Genomic DNA, 23,785 nt, shown 5'->3' on the forward strand with positions numbered 1-23,785 from the left:
TTGGTCTAATATACGTAAAATGAATCCGCGCCGTATAGGATCGCGGTTTAAAAATTTTAATTTTTAATGTTTCAAACAAGCCAAAAATTAATTTTTATATATTTTAACAGTACATTGCCTGCACATTATGATGGTACCATCAGCATACCAGCCTACAAACTTTTTGGTATAAATACGAAATATAATTGTGCGCCGTTTGGTATTCGCGGCTTATAAATTTTAATTTTCAATATTTCAAAACGAGCCAAAAATAAACTTTTATATATTTCAACAGTACATTTTCTGCACTTTATGATGGTACCATCAGCATACCAGCCTACAAATTTTTTGGTATAAAATACAAAATATAATTGTGCGCCGTATGGGATTCGCGGCTTCAAAATTTTAATTTTCAATATTTTAAAACGAGCCAAAAATTAATCGTATATATATTTTAATAGTGTAATGTTTGCAGATTATTTTGGTACCATAAGCATACCAGCGTACTACCTTTTGATTTAATATACGTACTATAAATCTGCGCCGTATGGTATTCGCGGCTTAAAAATTTTAATTTTCAATATTTCAAAACGTGCCAAAAATTAATCTTTCATATATTTTAACAGTACATTGGCTGCACATTATTATGAATTATGCGTATCAGATTTGTGGCTGCCCTATGGGATTTCCCTTATCGCCTATCTTGGCTGACATGGTCATGGACGACCTTGAAACGCATTGCTTAAGCATATTGGATTTTACTATACCAGTCTTTTACAGATATATGGATGATATATTTGCGATCGCACCGCAACCAATAATTGATAAATTATTAATTGTTTTTAACAGTTATCACCAATGTTTGAAGTTTACACAGAGATTGAAATCAACATCTCCATTAATTTTCTAGACAATACAGTCATTAAGGTGGATTGAAATTTGTTGACTAATTGGTATAGAAAATCCACTTTTTCAGGTAGATATCTGAATTTTTATTCTAGCCACCCTCTTAATTATAAGATCAATACGATCAAGAGTTTAGTGGATCGTGCGATTTTGCTTTCTGACGACCGCTATCATATTGACAAGTTAAAAATTGTAAGGAATATTTTAGTCAACAACTGTTTTCTATAGGGGGGTTAAAGGGTAATATGGGAATTAAAAATCTAGTATGGATTTATTCCCAAATAAAAGTCTTGGTAGTGTACCAAGCAAAATTCGTGCCCCGTGCACAATTAGTTAATTTCAACGAAAAATTAATTTTCGTTGGAATCGACGCACCGACATCCGCGTATGGCTCGAATAGCCTTTCTATTTTCTAATTTATATTTGATATATAGAGAGCCGTTATATTCTTAGTGTTTAATTCACGCTGGTTGAATAAGGCGTTATTTACAAATATTTATTTATCAAGGCAGAGAGAAGTATAGAGTCGAAGGGTCTGAATAGCTCAGATGGTGAGAGCAGTCGCCCGGCAAGCGAAAGGTCTCGGGTTCGTTTCCCGATTCAGCAACTTTCGGATCTATATTTTTCTCGCCTATAATTCTGTAGGGGGGTTAGAGGGTAATATGGGAATTAAAAATCTAGTATGGATTTATTCCCAAATAAAAGTCTTGGTGGTGTACCAAGCAAAATTCGTGCCCCGTGCACAATTAGTTAATTTCAACGAAAAATTAATTTTCGTTGGAATCGACGCACCGACATCCGCCTATGGCTCGAATAGCCTTTCTATTTTCTAATTAAGTAACTTATATTTAAAATTTTAATTAAAAATAATTATTAATTAATAATAATTATAATTAATAATTATAAGTATATTTTATATATAAAAATCCACTCTTGGCCAATATATACGCCTTTCTATTAAAAAAGATTTTTTATCTTTAAAGAAATAATTGTAATAAAATAATATTTTAATTTATAAATATTGTTTAAGATTTTATTCTTTTTATTCCCTATTTATTTTGTACTAATGTACGACGTACATATTGTTGCTCAACGGAAACCGCGAGAAGGTGGTGGTTTCTTCCGTCAAAAAATTTAAAATATTTTATATTGGGAAATGTCATTATTAAAAAAATATTAAAATTATAAAATAATAAAAATAAATAATTAAGTATAATAAAGTTAAGTATAATAAGTAGTAATTAAGTAATTAAAATAAAAAAAAAATTAATAAAAAAATTAATAAAATAAATAAAAAAGAAATAAAAAGTCAATTATATATAAATAATTAATAAAAAGTGAATTGCATCCCAATATACTTCGTCATATAAATATATTATGTGTATGTGTGTGTGTGTGTGTATATATATACATATATGTTTACATTGTATGCATATATATATATATATATATTATATATTATATACATATATGCATATAATTGTATACGTATATACAATATATAATTAAACTTAAAATTAGTAAGGCTCTCAAGAATAAAACAATTCACAATATGGTAGGCTAGAAAGAGCCAACGCAGTTGTTAAGGCGTCAGATATATAATTATTAAAGTCTAAATTACAAAGATCTTCATATAAATAAAAATAATATATAAAAAGCGTACGTTTCGACCTGTATTTAGGTTATCTTCAGCGCAACAATATTGGAAAAAGCATTATTGAAAAACTTAATTAATAATGTTAATATATAAGAATGCATCCTATATCGAATTCGCTATGAAATCGCAGAGTAAAACCTTAAGTGCTGAGAATACGTGTCTCAGTCTTTATAATGTTAATATATAAGAATAAAACGCATCCTATATCGAATTCGCTATGAAACCGTAGAGTACAAACTTAAGTGCTGAGAATCCGTGTCTCAATCTTTATATGAAAACGGTCATCTATTCCTCGCCTGCACATCTTTTCACTCAACGATTGAAAAGCCGGAGAGCGAAAGAGTTATATGTTGACCAGTATACCTGTGTGGTTGTATTTACAAGCGTAAAAATCCGCAATCTAATAAAGGTATAAAGGTAATCACAAAAATCACTAAGAATTTAACTCACATATAACGTGCTGCGACGAAACACGACTCGTAATTCAGTAAGTCCAACAATAACGATTGCGGCATAAATTTGACAATCTTCTTAAAACACTAATGTAAGAATAAAATGGATCTGTCCTTGGAAGGACAGGGACGCTAAATATGTGAGCATGAATTTCTACGTAGTCATATCAACAATATAAGTCAACATTATAAACAAACATAAAATCACAAGTAAATCAAATTTTAGAAAGTCTCTTGATCGCGTTAAAATAATTATGATGTAATGGATCTGTGTCTGTCTGCAAATTCAGCCTATTAGTTTGTCTTTGAATGAAAATCATTTCCGAAATTAATCTTTTGTTATAATTGCACTCATAATCCATCACTTCAACTTTATCCCATATAAAATCATGGTTGTTAGCGAATTCGATATAGGATGAGTTTTATTCTTATATATTAACATTATAAAGACTGAGACACGTATTCTCAGCACTTAAGGTTTTACTCTGCGGTTTCATAGCGAATTCGATATAGGATGCATTCTTATATATTAACATTATTAATTAAGTTTTTCAATAATGCTTTTTCCAATATTGTTGCGCTCAAGATGACCTAAATACAGATCGAAACGTACGCTTTTTATATATTATTTTTATTTATATGAAGATCTTTGTAATTTGACTTTAATAATTATATATCTGACGCCTTAACAACTGCGTTGGCTCTTTCTAGCCTACCATATTGTGAATTGTATATATATATTTATTTATATATATATTTATTATATATTTATATACACAATTTTCTTACATGCTTATAAGCATGACGTCTTTTAAATAAAATGTATTATTAATAAGACGAGGGACCAAGTATGTCGGCAACATCAGCGTCTGCAGCATGTAGCTTTAAAATATTTTTATTTTTTTTACAGCAGTAGCATATAATTTGTCCGCCGACATGAGAAACAAATGTTTTTCATTAACTTGCATGTTTATAGCTGTTTCTCCCCTCGTCTTTAATGCAGATTTAAATACACAAATAGCATTAACAGAAGCCGACAAAAATTTATTACGTTTTTTTGTTTTTACATTATTTAAAAGAGAAAACATTCTCTCCGGATCGGCATTAGAATTTGGAAGCGATCTAATAGTATTTATAACATTTTTTAAATTAGGATATTTAGCATTATTATTGGTGTCTCGACGTTGTAAAATTTCTTTCCAAGCATTATCAAAATTTAATTTAGTGAGGCTTTGTTTTTCTTCCATTATAAAATCTGATGCTAATGCAATCCATTCTTTTTTTAAAGCATCTTCATCAAAACCGCTAATAGTTTTAATGACGAAAGAAACGTTATTGAATGATGTTTCTCTATTATAAAATAAGCTTACAAATGGTTGAAAAACTATTAATTGTGATAAAAATGTGTCATTTATTGGTAATCTTTTACGAATTTCTTCTGCAGCAGTCACATAAAATGTTAAACAATTTTCTCGAATAATTTTAACAATGTCTACGTGACCTTCCAGTAGTAATTCGTTAAGATATTCCTCACATTCTGAACCCAAAGTAACTTCATTAAGATCTTTTTGATTCTCCTTTAGAGAGAATGCAATATTTTCAAAAAATGGTTGTAAATGCTCTTCTTTTAAAAAATTTTTGCAGATTTGGAAAATAACTTTTTTGGATTTTGGTTGTAATAAATGAATTCTGGTTTCTAATGCTTGAAAAAATCTATTAAATGCATTAAAGAAATTTAAAGTATATTTTAAAAAAAGAAAATAAGCTTTTAGTTCTACGTTGTTCATCATAGACAGTAGATATTCTCCAGAATTTTTTTTTTCCCTTACAACCATTTCGGTAAGAAAATATTTAATTGTATCCCAAGATTCAAGAAGTCGTTCGACACATAAATAATGAGACAGCCAGCGTGTATCACATAATTTTAATATTTTGCGATTTGTTTCTTGGAAACATTCACAAAATTCTCTGAAAATTGCTGTACGTTTTGGGCTGCTGTTCAAATAATTAGAAATTTTTTTTATAAATTCATTGCAATACGCAGGTATTTTATTACATGCAGTATGCGCTGCTAATGCAGCGGAGTGGCAAGGGCATGTTAAAGTTAGTAAACGTGGACATAGTTCTTCCAACTTTTTTTGAACGATAAATATTTCCCTGTCATAACAGATGCGTTATCGCACGATAAGGCAACAATATTTGGAAATGGTATCTGCAGTTTCCACATTTCACATTTAAATGCCTGAAACAACTTTTCTGCGCTTGAATCTTTGGCATCAATATCGATTAATTTGACTAATTGCGAGCGAACATCTAATGTCTCCGAATCAACGTATCGGACAAAAAAAGTCATCCATTTATTATTAGATATGTCTGATGTTTCGTCAATAAAAACTGAAAACTTTGTATTTTGAATTTTATTGACGACACGATCCGTCTCAATCGGACACAAAACGTTTGTAATAATGCTTTTACATTTCGTTCGAATCATGCTCATGCTTTTCAATACGTCAGGATCTTCTCCTATTTGTTGAAAAAATGTAAGAATCTCTGTTGCATTTTGATGAGAAATGTTTTTATCAGCAATTAATGCTGCATATCTGATTTCCGCGGATTTTTTACGCTCATTAAATGGCAAAAGAGATTTATTTTGCATATTTAAATCTTCTAAATTTGATTGATTTTTTTCTAGATATTTTTTATATATATTTATATGTGTTTTGGATTCTGCATGACGATGGATTTGCGATAAACTACTAGCGATAGATTTATCGCAAATCAAACAAAAAAATAAACTTTCATCATGTGGCACTTCACGCAACCAAAGTTTAAATTCTTCAATATCTAACCATTCTTTTTTAAATATTGATTTACGCGATTTTTTTATTGGTATCTCAACATTATCATTACTATTATTATCAGATGATAATGTATTCTTTTTAATATTATTTTGTTGATACGCGGAGTCAGCATGTCTTAATATGTATGTTGAATTGCACGAAAAAGTTTTATTGCATATACTGCAATAAAATAAAGACTACTATCAGATAATACTTTACATACCCAAGATTTGTATCGGTCGTCTGTAAGCCAAGCTTCTGCAAAACTTCGCTTACGAGCTTTTCGGGGCTTCGTCAATTCAACACACATTTTTCGTTACTTTGTACTATTTGTTAAAGCGAAATATATATACTGATCAAGAGCTAATTGCTCGAAAACGAGAGATGTTTATAGTAAAACGGTCTACAGCTGACTCGACGAATTTCGAAGACATAAATGTCAAAAACCTGTCGCTAGATTGTTATTGTGTCAAACAGCTGATTGGAGAGCTGCTTGACAAGACGAGACGCGCGGTAAAACGATCAACACGCGCAAAAAAGGTAAACACGGCTCGTCGAGAAGCCGAATATAATGATTGAAATACATTTCCCAATATACAATATTTTAAATTTTTTGACAGAAGAAACCACCACCTTCTCGCGGTTTCCATTGAGCAACAATATGTACGTCGTACATTAGTACAAAATAAATAGGGAATAAAAAGAATAAAATCTTAAACAATATTTATAAATTAAAATATTATTTTATTACAATTATTTCTTTAAAGATAAAAAATCTTTTTTAATAGAAAGGCGTATATATTGGCCAAGAGTGGATTTTTATATATAAAATATATTTATAATTATAATTATTAATTATGATTATTATTAATTAATAATTATTTTTAATTAAAATTTTAAATATAAGTTACTTAATTTATGTTTAAAATATATTAATTTTATTAATATTATTTTATAATATTAAATATATTTTTTATATTATATTTTATATTTTCTTTTTGCATATTGGGTCGCATCGCCTACTCGCTATCGCCAGTATTCCGGATTCGCTCGAAATTCGTAGCTCTATTCTATCAAAAGAAAATAAAGGACAAAAGATATATACCTGTCCTCTTCTACATATGTTCGAAGGACAAGGGTTCTCATCTTTTCGGTGCACTCTGCGCTGCCGACCTACCCCCTCCATTGCAAGATGGCTGTCGCGAAGTGGCTGTCGCGCGTGAAATCTTGCATCACTGTATAGACAACGTTCACAAAACTAATGTTGTATACAGGATTGAATGTAATGACTGTGATGCGACTTACACTGGTCAAACCAAAAAACAACTTTTAACACGTATTAAAGAACATAGCAATAACATTAAAAAACATCTCAGCAATCATAATGTAATTAGCAAACACCGTACCCAACACGGACATGATTTTAATTGGAATAAACCTAGAATCCTATATTGTGAAAAACATTTAAGAAAAAGGGAAATAGCTGAAATGTTTTATATTAAAAAACATAATAGCAACATAAATTTATAAAAAGATACGGATAATTTAAACCCGATATATGACTCATTAATACACAGCGTTTGATTGTTCGTGCAACGTTATATGGTTTTCTCATCTTTGTTTTTCGTCCTTTTTACAATGTCTTTCGATATCAGACTTTTGGTATGTTAAACAATAAATATACATTGCTTGCCCTTTAAACTTTAGTAACTACACATCTTTCATATTGACACCTCGAAAGGTACCATTTAAATTTGTTAAACTTTCTTTGTAATTTGCGCTTCGTTTTTAATCAAATTTTACACTTAGACACTTTATATATTTTTTATTTCCGTTATTTGTATGTGTTTGCAGTAATAACTTGAAAAGGGCCCGTACCCAAGGGCCGAAACGTCGTTTTATCAAACTTTTTGTACTGGCCAGTCAGGTCGAATTAGTAATAAACATTTATAATTTTATTTATCACTGGCGACTTCACTTTAATGATTTGATGTTTTTATACATATAAATACATCATACTTTTTTAAATAAAATAGAAGAATGGCATATCGCGCGCTTGTGTTATTCTAGTCTTTTTCTAAAAAAGACATATTAAGTCGATTCTCGCAAGTATTGTTGCCTTTTTTCCGCGAAAATATTAATCAAAGTTTTATAACATATTATTTAAAACATATTATTATTTTATTTAATTTTATTTTGGACTAACTGTCAAACTGCTAACTGCTAACCCTTGCGACGACAGCCTCTCCATGCTACGAATATAACACACAACGCGAATGTCAAAAATATTAATCAAAAGTTTAAAGTATTATAACATATTATTTAAAACATATTATTATTTTATTTAATTGTATTTTGGACTAACTGTCAAACTGCTAACTGCTAACCCTCGTGATGACAGCCTTTTGATGCTACGAATATAACACACAACGCGAATCGACAGAGAGCCAATCAGCATCGCGGGAAAGCGACAACAATGTCAATAACATGCCTTTTTTAGAAAGGGGACTAGCACGCAGCGCGCGCTAACGCGCGCGCCTTTTTCGATCATTACTTAGATAATAATAATAATAATAATAATAATAATAATAATAATAATAATAATAATAATAATAATAATAATAATAATAATAATATTAATAATATTATATATCACTCATTCTAGATGTAATTAAAATGATATGATAAGATAATTATTAATTTTTAATTAAATTATACATTTGAAACAATAATTTTTTTAATTTATATTTACTTTGTCATCTTTTTTTGCATCATTATAACATAATTATATATCACTTATATTCGTTTGTTATGTTTTATTAATTAAGTATTTCTTTATAAACGTAGTTTTTTATTTTTTTAGACATATTATCATCATTTAAATAAATTTTCAATGAATCTCAGGAACGAACTCGTGAAAATGCGACATACAGTTGTCCATGACTGAAAATATCTTTTCGAAGATCTATTGCAATTTTGTCGAAAGTTTGTCCCTGTGATTTATTTATTGTCATAGCAAATGCCAATTTCACTGGAAATTGTCTTCTTTTGAAAGTAAATGGATATATATTTTCACAATATAAAGTGATACGATTTAAAAAAACTATTTCTCCAATCTTATTACCTGTTAAAATTTCACAACGTAATAAGTTATTATCTAAATCTAAAACTAATAATCTTGTACCATTGCATAAATCTTCGCTGATACTAAGATTTCTCATAAACATGATAATAGTGTATTTTCTTAAGCGTAACTCATAAGGTGGAAGACACGTTGGGTTTAACGAGTTGAGATATTCTATTGGAATTGTTTCATATATATCTTGATTATCACCAGTCGTTTCAAGAGTATCTATACTTGTATAAACTCTGTCGTTTCATCCAACAAATTTATTACTTTTTCGTTTATTTCCTCAACATCGACATTCCTTGCAGATAATATAACGTAATTAGCCATAGTTTTATATTGTTTACGTTTTATAATATCTTCGTACATGTCTTTAACCATATATGAATTTGCGTTTGCTATACATTTTTCTGGAATATGAATATTATCTGAGTGATCATTTAAAGAACCATTACCTAAATTTAATAAAAATTGTGTAAATTCTTTTCCATGTGATAAAGTTCTCATATTTTGTGTCAATGAAAATATTTTGAATTGTTTCCATAGAATACTAAATTTTATCGATAAATTTATAATTTCACAACGCGTAGCTTTTTCTTTTACAGGTAATAATTGTCTAAAATCTCCACCAAGAAGAACGATTTTACCACCAAAATATAAATCATTTTGCATTATATCACGTAATGTTCGATCCATTATTTCTAATACATAGCGTGGTGCCATAGGAGCTTCGTCTATAATGAAAACATCTACGAGTTTTAAATTTTCAGCCTCTTTAGATTGAACTTTAATGTTTGATGTAGAATCGACGAAAAGAGGTACAGGTAATCCGAAAACTTTGTGTATCGTTCTCCCATTTGGAAGTAATGTTGCAGCAATACCGGTAAATGCCATCGTATTAATTATTTTTCCTCTACTTTTAAGTAGATAATACAAGGTTGTATAAATGAAAGTTTTACCAGATCCACCTGGACCATCAATGTAAAAACAGTTATCATTATTGTTACTTGTTGTTGCTATTAAAATAGAATCAACAATTTCTTTTTGTTCTGTATTTAATTGTTCATATTGTCGTATACCTATCGATGTATCTTCTTCAATCTGTTCTTCGTTGTTTGTTTCTTGTATTTCTTGTGTTTCCTTTATTTCTTGTTCAATCTCAGGAAAATTAGCAATATTTGATCCTTCCTTTTGAAGTAAATTAATAATATAATTATAAGCTTTCTTTATTCCTATTATAGGTCCAAATAATCTTCCGACATATCTTTTTTAAACTCATCCCATAACTTTTTCGGATGAACTGGTTGACAATGAATCAAAATTCGTACGAATAAATTACGAAGTCGTCTTGGCATCATCCAAACTTTTGCTTCATTCATTGCACGATACCATTCTTTATCATCTTTTATGAGTCCTAATGCTAAACATGCAGCAGTAAAAGTTTGATGTATCTCGTTATTAACTGTTCTTAATTCTTGAAAACTTGTAGTTCCTTTAACATGTAGTAAAAGTATACGTAAATGAAACAATTCTACTTGAGATGGGCTAACGGAATATATACGACCAATACAATTAAAATATCTTTGACGTTTCTCCCAACGATTAATAGTTCTGCCGTTAATTGTAATTTTTTAAAATACATAGTGAGATGGAATATCACTGTATAAATATTGTTTTGCTTCCTCATCTCGAGCATTTAACTGAAAATAATCTAATAACATTGTTACTCGTTCTACAGCAAATCTTATCGCATCATTATTAATATTATCATCGATTATAACATTATGTTCATTTGGTAAATGAACTGGTAAACGAAATATAGCGTGACTTTTTTCTTGCAAAGGTTTGCTTAAGATACGCCAACATGCTTCCACGGGTCCGACATATCGAGCTTCGATAAAATCTTGGATTTCATCATAGTTTATTGTTTTATCTACATTTTCTCCAATAAATACAGACGCAGCATCATGGCCTTTATAAATGTAGTTATATAAATATTTCACAGATTGTATACTCGATACTATTTCAACATTAATATGACTATTATAAATAAAAGTAAGAGCGTTGGATTAAATGGAACAACGTATCGATTATCAACAACATATCGTCTAGGTCTTTCGTACAGCAATCCATTATTTCTTCGACGATATTGTGGATAACCATCTTCATCCATAGTTGTTTCAGGTCGAAATGGTTTTGGAAAATGTTTCGAACATTTATCATTTATCAAACACCAATTTCCACATGGCCCATGAATCATATGTTTCATTACAACATTATGTAAACTTTCATTTTCATTAGGATCAGGAATTTCTGCAGAAATAAATTTATCAACTATTTCAGAATTTGATATCTTACAATTCTGTTTTAATGTAATCAATAAATGTATATGTGGTAATCCACGTTTTTGAAATTCTATTACATAAACGTATGCTAAAACTTCACCAAAAAATTTTTGTCTAACAATAACATAAATTAAATAATTTTTTTTATATTAAATACCCGAGCACATATATCTGGCCTATCTGCAGGTTGTTGATTTGGAAGTAAATTTTCTTTAATTTCGCGCCAATTTGGATTACAAGTCATAGTAATAAAGATATCTGGTTTTTCATATTTCCGAACAATAGCCATCGCATCTTGATAATGTTGCAACATATTACGCGGTGAACCCACAAATGTCGATGGAAGTATAATCATTTTTCCAATGTGAGCATCGTTATTATTGGCGGTGTTTGCTAAATAATCAATTAATCCTTGATAAGTCTCAGCTTGCAATTGTTTTTGATTCTGTTTACAATAATTAATTTGGTCTTTATCAATTTTTATATAACTATCTACCAGCCATTGTTGAAATAATCGTCTTCCCATAATGAAAATATTAAAATTATCACGTATAGCTATTCGATATTTTACATATGCAGCTCTACTTATTCGTTTATTACTATTCTACATTTAGATCCATCGTACTGACTTGTTTTAATGTTTTAGTACTTTTATTATAAATTGTTACATAGGTTTCAAGAATTTCACCATCTGCTGTAGTAGAAAAAACAGCTGCAACTTCATTTATCTTTTGTACATTGTATCGGCCACGATCGATGCCCTTTTTAGTTAAAAATCCTAATTGTAATTCACGTATATTGTTATCAGATGTTTGCTGTTGCATTTGAATTTCTTCGTGTATCATTCGATAAGATTGTGCAAAAATGTTATTTGTACGCATTATATTATCTATTAAATGTAAAATTTCTTGATCAAGATTCGAATTTTGATGTAATCGACATTCTGTTGCTTCACTACTATCCACAATAAAGAGTTGTCCATAACTCGGTGTTTCGTTAGATGCCGGATACAACGCGGTATTAATTTGATAATAGATTTGTCCTTGAATTTTAAAACAATAAGGTCCACATCTTTGCGCACTAAAATCTGCTATGTTTGCATTAAACGATGCGAATGAAAATGTATTATTGTAACCACGAATACGATTATAAAAGTGATTTGATTTTGGATGATTTTTAGTAAATAATTTATAAAGTTCATACGGAGGTTGAGGTAAAGGATTTAACTCAATAGTCCCATGGCTACAACAATCGTTAAATGAGTTTCCTTTATTAGCTACTTTTTCAGAATTAAAATGTTTCGCACCACAATGTTCGCAATATAAATTCATTTCTCCTATATAATGTTCTACAATATTTTCTAATTGAATAATGTGATTAATATCCATATATCCTTTTTTTAAAGCTCGATTTCTTTCGTACCACCTTATTTGTTTACTTTTATTATTATCATTTATTATATCATTTTGTGATGGTATTTTCTGTAAATTAATATAATTTTTAATCCTATTATCATTTAAGTTTATTAATCTATTTGATCTGCTAGGTATTGAACAAATATTATTGCTATTTAATGGAGTTTCTATATTAAGGTTATGAACATTTCTAATTATATTAATATCATCGTTAATATTAAATAACTTTATGTTATCATTTATTATACTAACTTCATTATTATTTTTTATCATAGGAACATTTGTAATAATTGATGTATTAATTGCTTGTGACGCAGTAGTAACTGTTTCATTTGCTGAATATATTACATCTGTAAGTAAAGTAGAAGTTTGAGAATCTATTACTACATTTTTTGAAAAATTTACAGAAGTTTGTGTTATATTTGAGCAAATTTCATCATTTGATAAAGATTGAGAATTTTTCTTAAGCATTTTTCGCTTTTTTTCTCGTCTTTCAGCCTGATATTTTGCCTTTCTTTCTCGTTTGTTATGTTGATATTCCTCTTCTTCTTCAACAGATCGAACTATCTTTCTTCGAGGCATAATTATTATTTAGATAATATCAATTAAAACTAATAATATAATTAAATGTAATAAAATATATATAAATTTCAAATAAAAATGATAATAATAAATCTTTGATTTAATTTTTTGTACATAAAATTCAACTTATAAGTAATAAATAATAAGATAATGAAATAATCAAATAACTAAATAATAAAAGTATAATTAAAATAATTAAAATTTCAATTTAATATCACAATATAAACATACATTAATATAATAATTTAATTTAATATTAATTTCGTTTATAATTATTATCAAATTAGTTTAATTATATTTCAATTTGACGTTAACTTAAAAATCAAAAATAATTGAATACAATAATTTTATAAAAATTAATTTTAATTCAACAATTTAATTCAAAATCAATTTCAATTTAATAATCCAAATTAAAGTCAATTTCAAATCAAATCAAAGCCAATTTCAAATCAAGTCAAAGCCAATTTCAAATCAAGTCAAAGCCAATTTCAAATCAAGTCAAAGCCAATTTCAAATCAAGTCAAAGCCAATTTCAAATCAAGTCAAAGCCAATTTCAAATCAAGTCAAAGCCAATTTCAAATCAAGTCAAAGCCAATTTCAAATCAAGTCAAAGCCAATTTCAAATCAAGTCAAAGCCAATTTCAAATCAAGTCAAAGCCAATTTCAAATCAAGTCAAAGCCAATTTCAAATCAAGTCAAAGCCAATTTCAAATCAAGTCAAAGCCAATTTCAAATCAAGTCAAAGCCAATTTCAAATCAAGCCAAAGCTAATTTCAAATCAAGTCAAAGCCAATTTCAAATCAAGTCAAAGCCAATTTCAAATCAAGCCAAAGCCAATTTCAAATCAAGCCAAAGCCAATTTCAAATCAAGTCAAAGCCAATTTCAAATCAAACTAAAGCCAATTTCAAATCAAATCAAAGCCAATTTCAATCCAAGTCAAATCCAATTTTAATTCAAGTCAAAGCCAATTTCAATCCAAGTTAAGGTCAATTTCAAATTAAGTCAAAATTAATTTTAATTTAAGTTAGAGCCAATTTTAATTAAATAATTAAATAATCAAAAATAAAATTCAATTCAATATTATCCCACATAGAACAAAACTTCTAATGGACGTCCATTAGACGTCTATCATGGAGATTTAAACTTTCCAGTAGACGTCCAGTAGATATCTAATGGACAACCACAAGAAATCCATAGTTCCGCATTATGTACATCCAATGGACCTCCATTAGACGTCTTTAAAGATGTCCATTAGACGTAGCGTGGATCATTAATAGATGATTCACGGAGCCTCGGTGGACGAGTAATTGACGTTCCGTGGATCATTAATAGAGGGTTCACGGAGTCTCGGTGGACGAGTAATCGACGTTCCATGGATCAATGGTAGAGGGTTCACAGAGTCTCTGTGGACGGTTAATCGACGTTCCATGGATCATTAATAGAGGGTTCACGGAGCTTCGGTGGACGAGTAATCGACGTTCCGTGGATCATTAATAGAGGGTTCACGGAGCATCTGTGGACGATTAATCGATGTTCCGTGGATTATTAATAGAGGGTTCACGGAGCCTCGGTGGACGAGTAATCGACGTTCCGTGGATCATTAATAGAGGGTTTACGGAGCATCTGTGGACGATTAAGCGACGTTCCATGGATCATTAATAGAGGCTTCACGAAGTCTCGATGGACGAGTAATCGACGTTCCGTGGATCATTAATAGTGGGTTCACGGAGCATCTGTGGACGATTAATCGACGTTCCGTGGATCATTAATAGAGGGTTCACGGAGCCTCGGTGGACGAGTAATAGACGTTCCGTGGATCATTAATAGAGGGTTCACGGAGCCTCGGTGGACGATTAATTGACGTTCCGTGGATCATTAATAGAGGGTTCACGGAGTCTCGGTGGACGACTAACGGACGTTATGTGGGTGAATAATAGAGGATTTATAGAAGATGGATGGATGAAATATATAATATTGTAAATGAAAATAATATCAAATATTGTAAAAAACTTTATATTTATTGAGGATAAAATTACAAAACCACAAATAATTTGATGCTTAAGGTTCCTTGGTTCTTGCCGCGATCATGTTGGATTCTGACGTCAAAAGCGAGAAAATACACGCTGAAAATTTTTGCGTGCTATTTTTATATAAAAAGATATTTTGATGAATCACAACTTCAGATGGCTTTAGCACATTTTTAAAATACTCGGAAAATTATTCTTTTCCCTTTATAATCAATCAACAGCTGTAAAATAACAGTAATAAGAAGCCCAGTTCGTCTGGTCGTTGCACACGCGCAGTCATTCCGCATGACAACGTCTGATGTTTTAATTCTTTTACGGTTGTTGATTAATTGTCAAAGGAAAAAAATGGTTTTTGGAGTATTTTAAAAGTGTGCTAAAACCATCTGAAGTTGTGTTTCATCAAAATATCTTTTTATCTAAAAATGGCACGCAAAAATTTTCAGCGCGTATTTTCTCGTATCTAACATAATCTAACATGGTCGCGGTGAGGACCATGGAGCCTTAAAAGACAAGTATTCCTTTATATTTTGTAACTGATGATAATAACATATACATACACACACATATATATATATATATAGGTTGTTTACATGGATATCTGAAACATATATTTGAAATCTGTTAATATATTGGGTGCATCCAGAAGCACGACCGTTCACTGAGCGCTCAGTAAGCGGTCGTGCTTCTGGATGCACCCACTGTATCATCAAAATGGCTCAGACACGATGAACGGAATAAGGAACAGTGAATTGTGTAATCAATATATTGAATAAAGAGCGAGCGTTTCTTATTCTATGTTTCTTATTCTACACGCATTGAACTGTTCCTTATTCCGTTCATTGTGTCTGGCTCTTAATTCTATAGTACATATCAATGTTTGCGCCAAAAGTCCATCCTACATTAGTCGCAGTCGTAAGAATCGTAAGAAATTGACGAATCACAGTCTATTATTCTTCGATCGCAAGGAGAATAATAGACTGTGATTCGTCAATTTCTTACCATTTTTGCGACTGCCATTAATGTAGAATGAGCTAAATGCGCACAATGAGATTTTTCGTCCTAGATCGCAAGCGATCCAGTAAATTACTAGAATTGCAGTACGCTGAATTTTATAATTTATTAGAGCGCATGGCATCTAGCACGAAAGATCGCATCCAGAAAATTGATGACAATAAGTAATGTCTAAAACGGAATTAATCTATAGGCTTGTTAAAATGGCCATTGAAGCTTAATTTAAATGATATAGAGCGAATGTTAAAGGTAAGTGCATTCATTTATATAAAATATATCAAAATGATATATATAGTCTTCCTATATAGTAAGTGTAAAGTTAGCATATTGATAAAGAACTGTGTGATAAAGAGACATTATTGTACATTTTTTTTCTTTTCCTCCAAGTAATTAACGTTGATTGAAAAAAAGAGGAGTTACGTGTAATCTTCTCTCAACATATACACATATACTCTTTTTCTTAAATCGAACATTGATTACTTGGTGGAAAAAAAGAAGAATATATAAATATACCTTTTTTATCGTACAGTTTCTCTATCAATTATACTTAACTTATTGACACTGGAGCTGGAACGCTCAGGTTAGATTAGATAGATCTCTTATTAAAATATATTTCTAAATATGTACTTTTAATTACTTATACATACTTTTAATTTCTATTATATTTAAATGTTATTTGACGTTATTTTCAATATTTTGTAAGTAAATTTTTTTTTTAAGATTGCCTCAGACTGGCGCGATATAAGTTATTGGAAACTTTATATTAGCGCATCTCATCATTGGCAATACAAGAAAAGCTGAAAATAAAGCTACACGTAAAGCAATAAAATATAGTATGTAAGTATGTCAAAAGTAATTATATATGTTATATGAGGAACTAATTATACGTAGATAGTTGAACGCGACTTACCAGTAAAACCTTACATATATAATAATAATAATAATGGTTAATATATACCTCTTCCATATTGTCCATACCTTTTGATATTATCCATACCTTTTAATATCTTTCCATTCTGATACCTTATTTCCTCATTGTTATTCACCAAATTAATCCACAGAACCATTGTCTTCACCTTGTGCTTTTCGTTTCTCCTCATTTTGATGTCTCGCTTTTGAATGTCGGAACCACTCCATAATCCTCCGCTGAATTTTGCCATGGTCGGTATCTCGGACATTCTGAAGTACGCAGCCTAAAAACATTTTTTACGTTTATTTTTTTTTTTTATCTAAATACAGTGCGTCGTATTTCATTGAATAATAACTTCTTATATAATGTAAAAATTAGAAATAATATTTAGTTAAATTTTTATAAGATTGAAAAAAAACGATAACTTGTTATATCTCGAGAATTGGCATTAAATTTATTAGAAGTTTTGTAAATTTGAAACAGTTAATAATCACAAATATATATATTTTCATAGGAGTACATATTAAATAATGTATATATATTAAAATGACTACTTTCTTAATCTATTCTAATCTTTGTCAATATGTATATTTAAAAACATTTCTTAATGATTACTAAAGTTTTTGCGTATAAATACTTCTATGTAGTACTTACTAAAAATCACTTTCATTATTTCCAATTTACGTAGTGGTTCCTTTCCGCATCGACCCTCCCAATTATAATTCTCTGCCAATTTATTTGAAAATATTTTATATAATGCCCTCTTTACAGCATCAGTGACGTTGGTTCCTCCGATAGATTTGATGTATGCGCGCTGTAAATTGGTAAAGTATTTAATGTTATAATTTTTTATATTGAATATAAAAGTAATATATATTTTTCGCGAATCATCATCTTTGAAATTATATTTCTGTTATTAAAAACCTTAGCAATTTTTAATTTTTTAAACGAAAAAAAAGAAAAATTTTTTACTTTATTATTTTAAGTGAAATTATTCACATGCATAAAATGAAACAGTATAAAAAAAGTATTTGTGGTTTTCATTGCGAAATGTTTGCTTAAAATTGATTATACATATTGATATACTCATATACTTCATATACTTGATAATAATTGCGAAATACACACACACACACACACACACACACACACACACACACACCACATCAATTATCAAAATATTATTTTACATGACAATAAGTTGGGTATTTTACATGACTATCTTTTTTCTTTGCTAAAATCCTTATATTATATTTAATACTAAAATGTAAAATTATATGTGTTAACTTACTATCGCAGCATTATGTTGAGAATCACGATGTTTCAAGATCTCCTCCATCTCCATTAATTGTTCTTTAGTTTCCAACGGAAATTTGGTCTCAACGTCTTCAAAAGAAATCTCCGTGTTCTTGTTCGCTTCTGTTTCCGTATTTGTCTTTTTAACTAAAATATCTAATAAGGAAAGTGCTTGCCTCATGTCATATTTTATGATCGCTATTTCTCTCGTTAATCTTTTCAAATAATCCACTGTAAATATAAATAGCATTATTTAATAAACAAATAAAATACATGCGTCGTATATGAATAACTTTATCATAACTTTAACATAAAAGTTTAAACATTATTACACGTTGCTTTGTAAAAAAAAAAAAAAAATGGAAATGTTTTCATTTCGGTATAAAATTTTGCTTTTTATCCAAAATAAGATAAAAAATTCTTGAACATTTTAAAATAATAATTTTTTTATTAACAAGTACTATATGTATATATTATAAAAGTGTTAATAATGATAAGTTCGAAATTAAAAAATTTTTTAAATTTGAAGAGTAAATGAAAGATTTATTATTTCTATTATTTATAAATATAGATAATATTTTTACGTATAAGTAAAGATTTCAGAAATAGTGAGTTGCAGTCGTAAAATTTTCATGTTATTATATGTTTAAAATAGACTTATATAATTTTTTTTAACACAAATTATTTTTATTACACAAAATGTATTATATCTAATGAACATTTACTTACCAATTGCATCTTGTGAAGATTGATGACTTAAATTATCATCTATTTTCTCTCTTTGTTGTGTCTCTTTACAGCTTCGACTAATTTCTTCTATTTTATCCACGTGCCGATTTGATATATTCTCTTCATTTTCCTCTTCTCTTACGTATACAACACTGTTGCGCGTTTTTTCACTTCTTGCGTTCGAAATATTATGATTATCCACATCTACGTACAAAGAAAATATATTTTATTTAGTAATTGAAATGAAAATTATTAGAATAAAAAAATGGAGAATTTGACAAATTATGTTCAAAGACATGATAAAGATTTTTAAAAATAAATTCTATGTATGTTTTTGGTCATAAAAGTTTTATGGAAAAAAAAAAAAAATTACTAATTAATATATATAGAAAATATTGCGCGCGCGCGCGCGCACACATGCATTACTAACTGTGCGCGTATGTGTGTGCAAAATGTATAATAAAAGATAAACGATAGATCAGTTTACATATATTTTGCGAAATATTGTTGGTAGATATTTTAATTTATTAATATTTTTATATTATTAATGTTATATTTATATATTTTTATTTTTTAATATTGTGTCGATATTAGATAATTGATATTAATATTAATATCTAAAAGTTATGTACAATTTTTTAAATTTACGTTTACAATAAATAAATATGAAATATGGACCAACATATATAATTATGCAATAATTATATTATTACAAAGAGATATAACGAATATATACCTTGCGAAAATGATTGAGAGTTCGAATTTGAGGCTTTTTGTTTTGTTTTCTTTGATTCGCTGTTTCTTTTCGCAGATTTCCCAGAATATGTAAGGGATGAACTTTCATTTGTATCGTGCAATCGCTGACCTTTTAATACAAAATAAAACAATGAATGTAAAAAATGTAAAATTCGTCTATGTATCATAAATAGATATAATAGATTTGTTTGTGTACTTACGTTTTGGAGGAGAGGGAGGAGATGGTAAATTTACGTCTGTGTCTGATTCATCTTCACTTTCAGACGAGGATAAAACTCTTTTCGCTGTAATTCTTCTATTAGCAATCGCTTCCTTGTCGGTATCCAAGTCTGACGTATAGGTTGCCTTTTTTGCTTTTTCATCGGCCTTTTGAAAGGACGCTGTAAATATTTTAAATATTAGCAAATATTATTACGAAAAAGAAAAAGAAAATTAAAAACGATTTTATACTTACGATACTCGCCAAAAATTCGTTGAATTTTAACAGAAGACCAATCAGAAGTTGGCGTTTCCTGTTTTTCAATCGCCTTCCGAATTCTTGAATCTGTCTTATAATGTAAAGGATATTTGCACAAATCCTCACTCTGTTGCCACATTTTCGGTATTACTTGGATACCGTCAGAGAATTCCGCGACAATAAATCCTTGATTCGACATTTTTCTGAAATTCTGAAATTTATTTTTAGTGCAGTGTTATAAATACCCCCCCCCCCCAACACACACACACACACACACGCAAGCACGTATACGCACACGCACACGCACAAGATATCTGTTCAAATATTTGCACAAGAAATCTATTTTGATATCTTTTATTATGTATGTACATATAAAATATTTTCTTAGAAAAGTTTACGAAGCGTAATTATATATATAACAAATTATAAATGTGCGGTGCTTATTAGCGGTATTATTGCAAAAATTCTTTCATTATCCTTTTCTGCGTATGGTAATTTTATAAATTTGTGATTAATTTTATGCAAAGGCCAAACTTGAAGATCAGATAATTTACTGACTTTAAATATACCCAAATGGACAGAATTGCATGGATAATGATAAAGTTCCTCAACAACTTTAAATTTACGACCTATTGCAACGTAATTGCCTTCACGCGATGTAGCGATATTTTCTAAACAGACGATATCATTTTCTATGAGACAACAATTATCAGCAGAAGATTTAATTGAAATAATAAAATGAGGAAATTCAATCTTTGAAAATTGTGGACTAAAGCAACCCGATATCAATGGTCCTTTTTCGTGTGGAGCTTTTATATTAATTTTTGAAACATTTATATTGTCAGAATTTATTTTACAAAAACTCATCTCGGCATAACGATTGCTAATTTGCTGTAATGGTTTATCCGATTTTCTTAAAATTGATTTCAATTCTTTCATGAAATTTTCAAATGGAAAAGCACTAAAAGTATCTAATGGTCCAAATTGTCTTACGCATTCAGTTATATGTAAAAGACCGTGAATATTATGGGATGCAAATTCAGGTCCGTAGATTTTAATAAAGCATTCAATAAAATGTTTCATTAATTTATCCGCATATTCAATAAATTCGACTGTATTTTTCTGACATAAAATGCGAACAGCAACGTGCAAAGTGAGGAAATTGGAGAAGATATCAGAATTCAATTCTTTTTTTAATATAACAGGACCGGTATATAACAGAAATTGTCTCAATTCGGTTGCTTTCCACTGTGCAATATCTTCTATTTCTCGTGGCCTTCTTGCAAATTCTTTAGGAATAAAATGTCTAATGTTAAGAAGAGATTTGGAAACATTTTTTATTTTACACGAGGTTAAATATCTAGTTTTAAGTGGCCCACTTATCCATAATTTTATTAACTTTTTAACAACGCCAATACATATCATATGCATGTAATCTAATGGTATATGAGATACAATGCCAAAATTTGAAATATTTAATAAAATAGAATGACCAAGATGGTGTTCTTCTTGAATTTGATTAGAAAAGCTATCGTCTGTTCTCATTTGATAATCAAAATTAGGAAAACAAACTCTATTAGCGATAAAATCGCCTTCAATTGTACATTTTGAGCAACTGAAATAACCCGTATGTCCCTTAGTAAGGGTAATGGAAGATTTTGCAGGGGCATCACATATGATAGAGTGTATTAATACTGAAAATGTTGTCTCGTTATAAGTTACCCCTTTATTAATTAAATTATTGATATCATTTACAAACGGTTGTAGGAATTCATTCGCATCCGCTGGTTTAGTTTTACCGAAATAACAACCGATAAGAATTACTTTCTCGTGCGGCATAATTCGACCTAAAATGGGCCACAATTGATTTGAGTTTGATCGCGATATGGGTAGACCATCGATACCAATTTGAATCTGAATAGGAGATGAAACCGGCGTATTCTTGCTTCTAGATAAGAATCGGAGAATGCCATATTCAATACCAAAATGACAATATTGTCCGGGAAACATTTCAGTAATAACGGAAGATTGTGGTGTACGTAATAATGTTTTAGCACATTTTGGAAAATTGGAAAAAATTGGATGTACTGTTTTCAAACCGGACAATAAGTGCGACAAAGCTACATGAGAAATACGATGCGTGATAGCCCATTGTACTAAAAATGTCTTAAAATCATCATTTTCTTTCTCTGAATTATTAATATCCTCTCTTATATTGTCCTTTATTATTATATTATCTTCTGGATGTAAAGATACATTATTTTTTAAAAAATCAGATGCGGAAATATTCGTTAAATCGGAACATGGTAAATTTATTGCTTCATCTTGTTTCTCAATTTCGAAAATAACACGATTAAAATTGACACTCTTGTCATGATGATCATTATCCGAGACAGAATTATTTAAAATTACGCACGAATTGGTTCTAGGTTCATTAAATAGGGCAAATAATTCGTCACTCTCTTCTCGAATTAATTTCCGGCGATATCTTGTTGAAATATCTTGTTGAAATAATTTACGCTTTGGCATGGTCGATTGTCAGTTATTTTAACGTAACTAATATATCTATGTAAAAATCTATGCAAATATATACTATATTTAAAATAAAAACTATGGAATAAAGATTAAACCTACTTATACTTGCATTTCTCGATACTTCTCTCGTTCAATAATATCTAAAATTGTCCAATAACGCTCTCATCAATTAGAAACTCTTCGTGGCTGATCACAGGAACAAAAGCTTCAGTAGGCAGGAACAGAATTCTCGATTGCTAGAAAAAAATTGCAATAAAATATATAAATCATAAAATATATACAATAATTAATAAAAGTAAAAAGCATACCGACATGTGCTAACATATCTAGAAAAATTCGTACATGGCGCATATATATCTCGAAACCTTTGGTTCTACATTCTTTATAAAAAATTAAATATTAGAAATTATTCATATATATTCTCTCGTCTAGACGCCCTAAGGACGTTTGTATATGTTCTTCATAAAGAGCGTTGCATAGGATTAATTTACGGCGGTACCTTTTTGAAATACGCGACAGAAATTTATACCTCGGCACGGTTGATTTAATGTATTCCAATATTTCTATATTCTACGTAATTATGTACTGCACTCAAATAAAACCTATTGAATAAAAATTAAAAATTCTACTCACTTCCTTTCTCGAAAATCTTCGTTGTCCAATAGCTCGCAATAACGCTCGCCGCTGAATTGCTCTCGTTACTTTATTATCACTTATTACACACAGTACATCTAGTACTCTGCGTTGATACCACTGCTT

The 23,785-nt window shown here is 29.5% G+C and overlaps 1 protein-coding gene across 1 annotated transcript; it reads right to left on the reverse strand.

Annotated features, from left to right (window-relative positions):
• Window positions 1-17,166: 17,166 nt before the first annotated feature.
• LOC145947467 (uncharacterized) lies at window positions 17,167-23,752 on the reverse strand. The gene is made up of 9 exons (XM_083057250.1): window positions 23,660-23,752; window positions 23,126-23,262; window positions 20,489-20,702; window positions 20,235-20,414; window positions 20,015-20,143; window positions 19,279-19,482; window positions 18,545-18,780; window positions 17,908-18,067; window positions 17,167-17,536 (listed from the first exon to the last, which is right to left on the reverse strand). The coding sequence occupies exons 3-9, from the start codon at window positions 20,688-20,690 to the stop codon at window positions 17,394-17,396; spliced, it is 1,254 nt and encodes a 417-aa protein (XP_082913376.1). The 5' UTR covers window positions 20,691-20,702; window positions 23,126-23,262; window positions 23,660-23,752; the 3' UTR covers window positions 17,167-17,393.
• Window positions 23,753-23,785: the final 33 nt, after the last annotated feature.

This window comes from Prenolepis imparis, unplaced genomic scaffold (genome assembly GCF_030444845.1).
Source record: "Prenolepis imparis isolate NDT839.2.m4 unplaced genomic scaffold, iyPreImpa1.0 SCAF_87, whole genome shotgun sequence".
In the NCBI taxonomy this organism is placed as follows: Eukaryota; Metazoa; Arthropoda; class Insecta; order Hymenoptera; family Formicidae; genus Prenolepis; species Prenolepis imparis.

Bases quoted from the DNA above. Each gene is read 5' to 3' on its own strand.
- LOC145947467 (XM_083057250.1), bottom strand. From the start codon at position 20,690: ATGTCGAATCAAGGATTTATTGTCGCGGAATTCTCTGACGGTATCCAA. The intron at 19,483-20,014 runs GTATATATTCGT...CTTTGTACGTAG, and splicing joins CTCTCAATCATTTTCGCAAG to ATGTGGATAATCATAATATT. The intron at 18,781-19,278 runs GTAAGTAAATGT...TTATATTTACAG, and splicing joins ATCTTCACAAGATGCAATTG to TGGATTATTTGAAAAGATTA.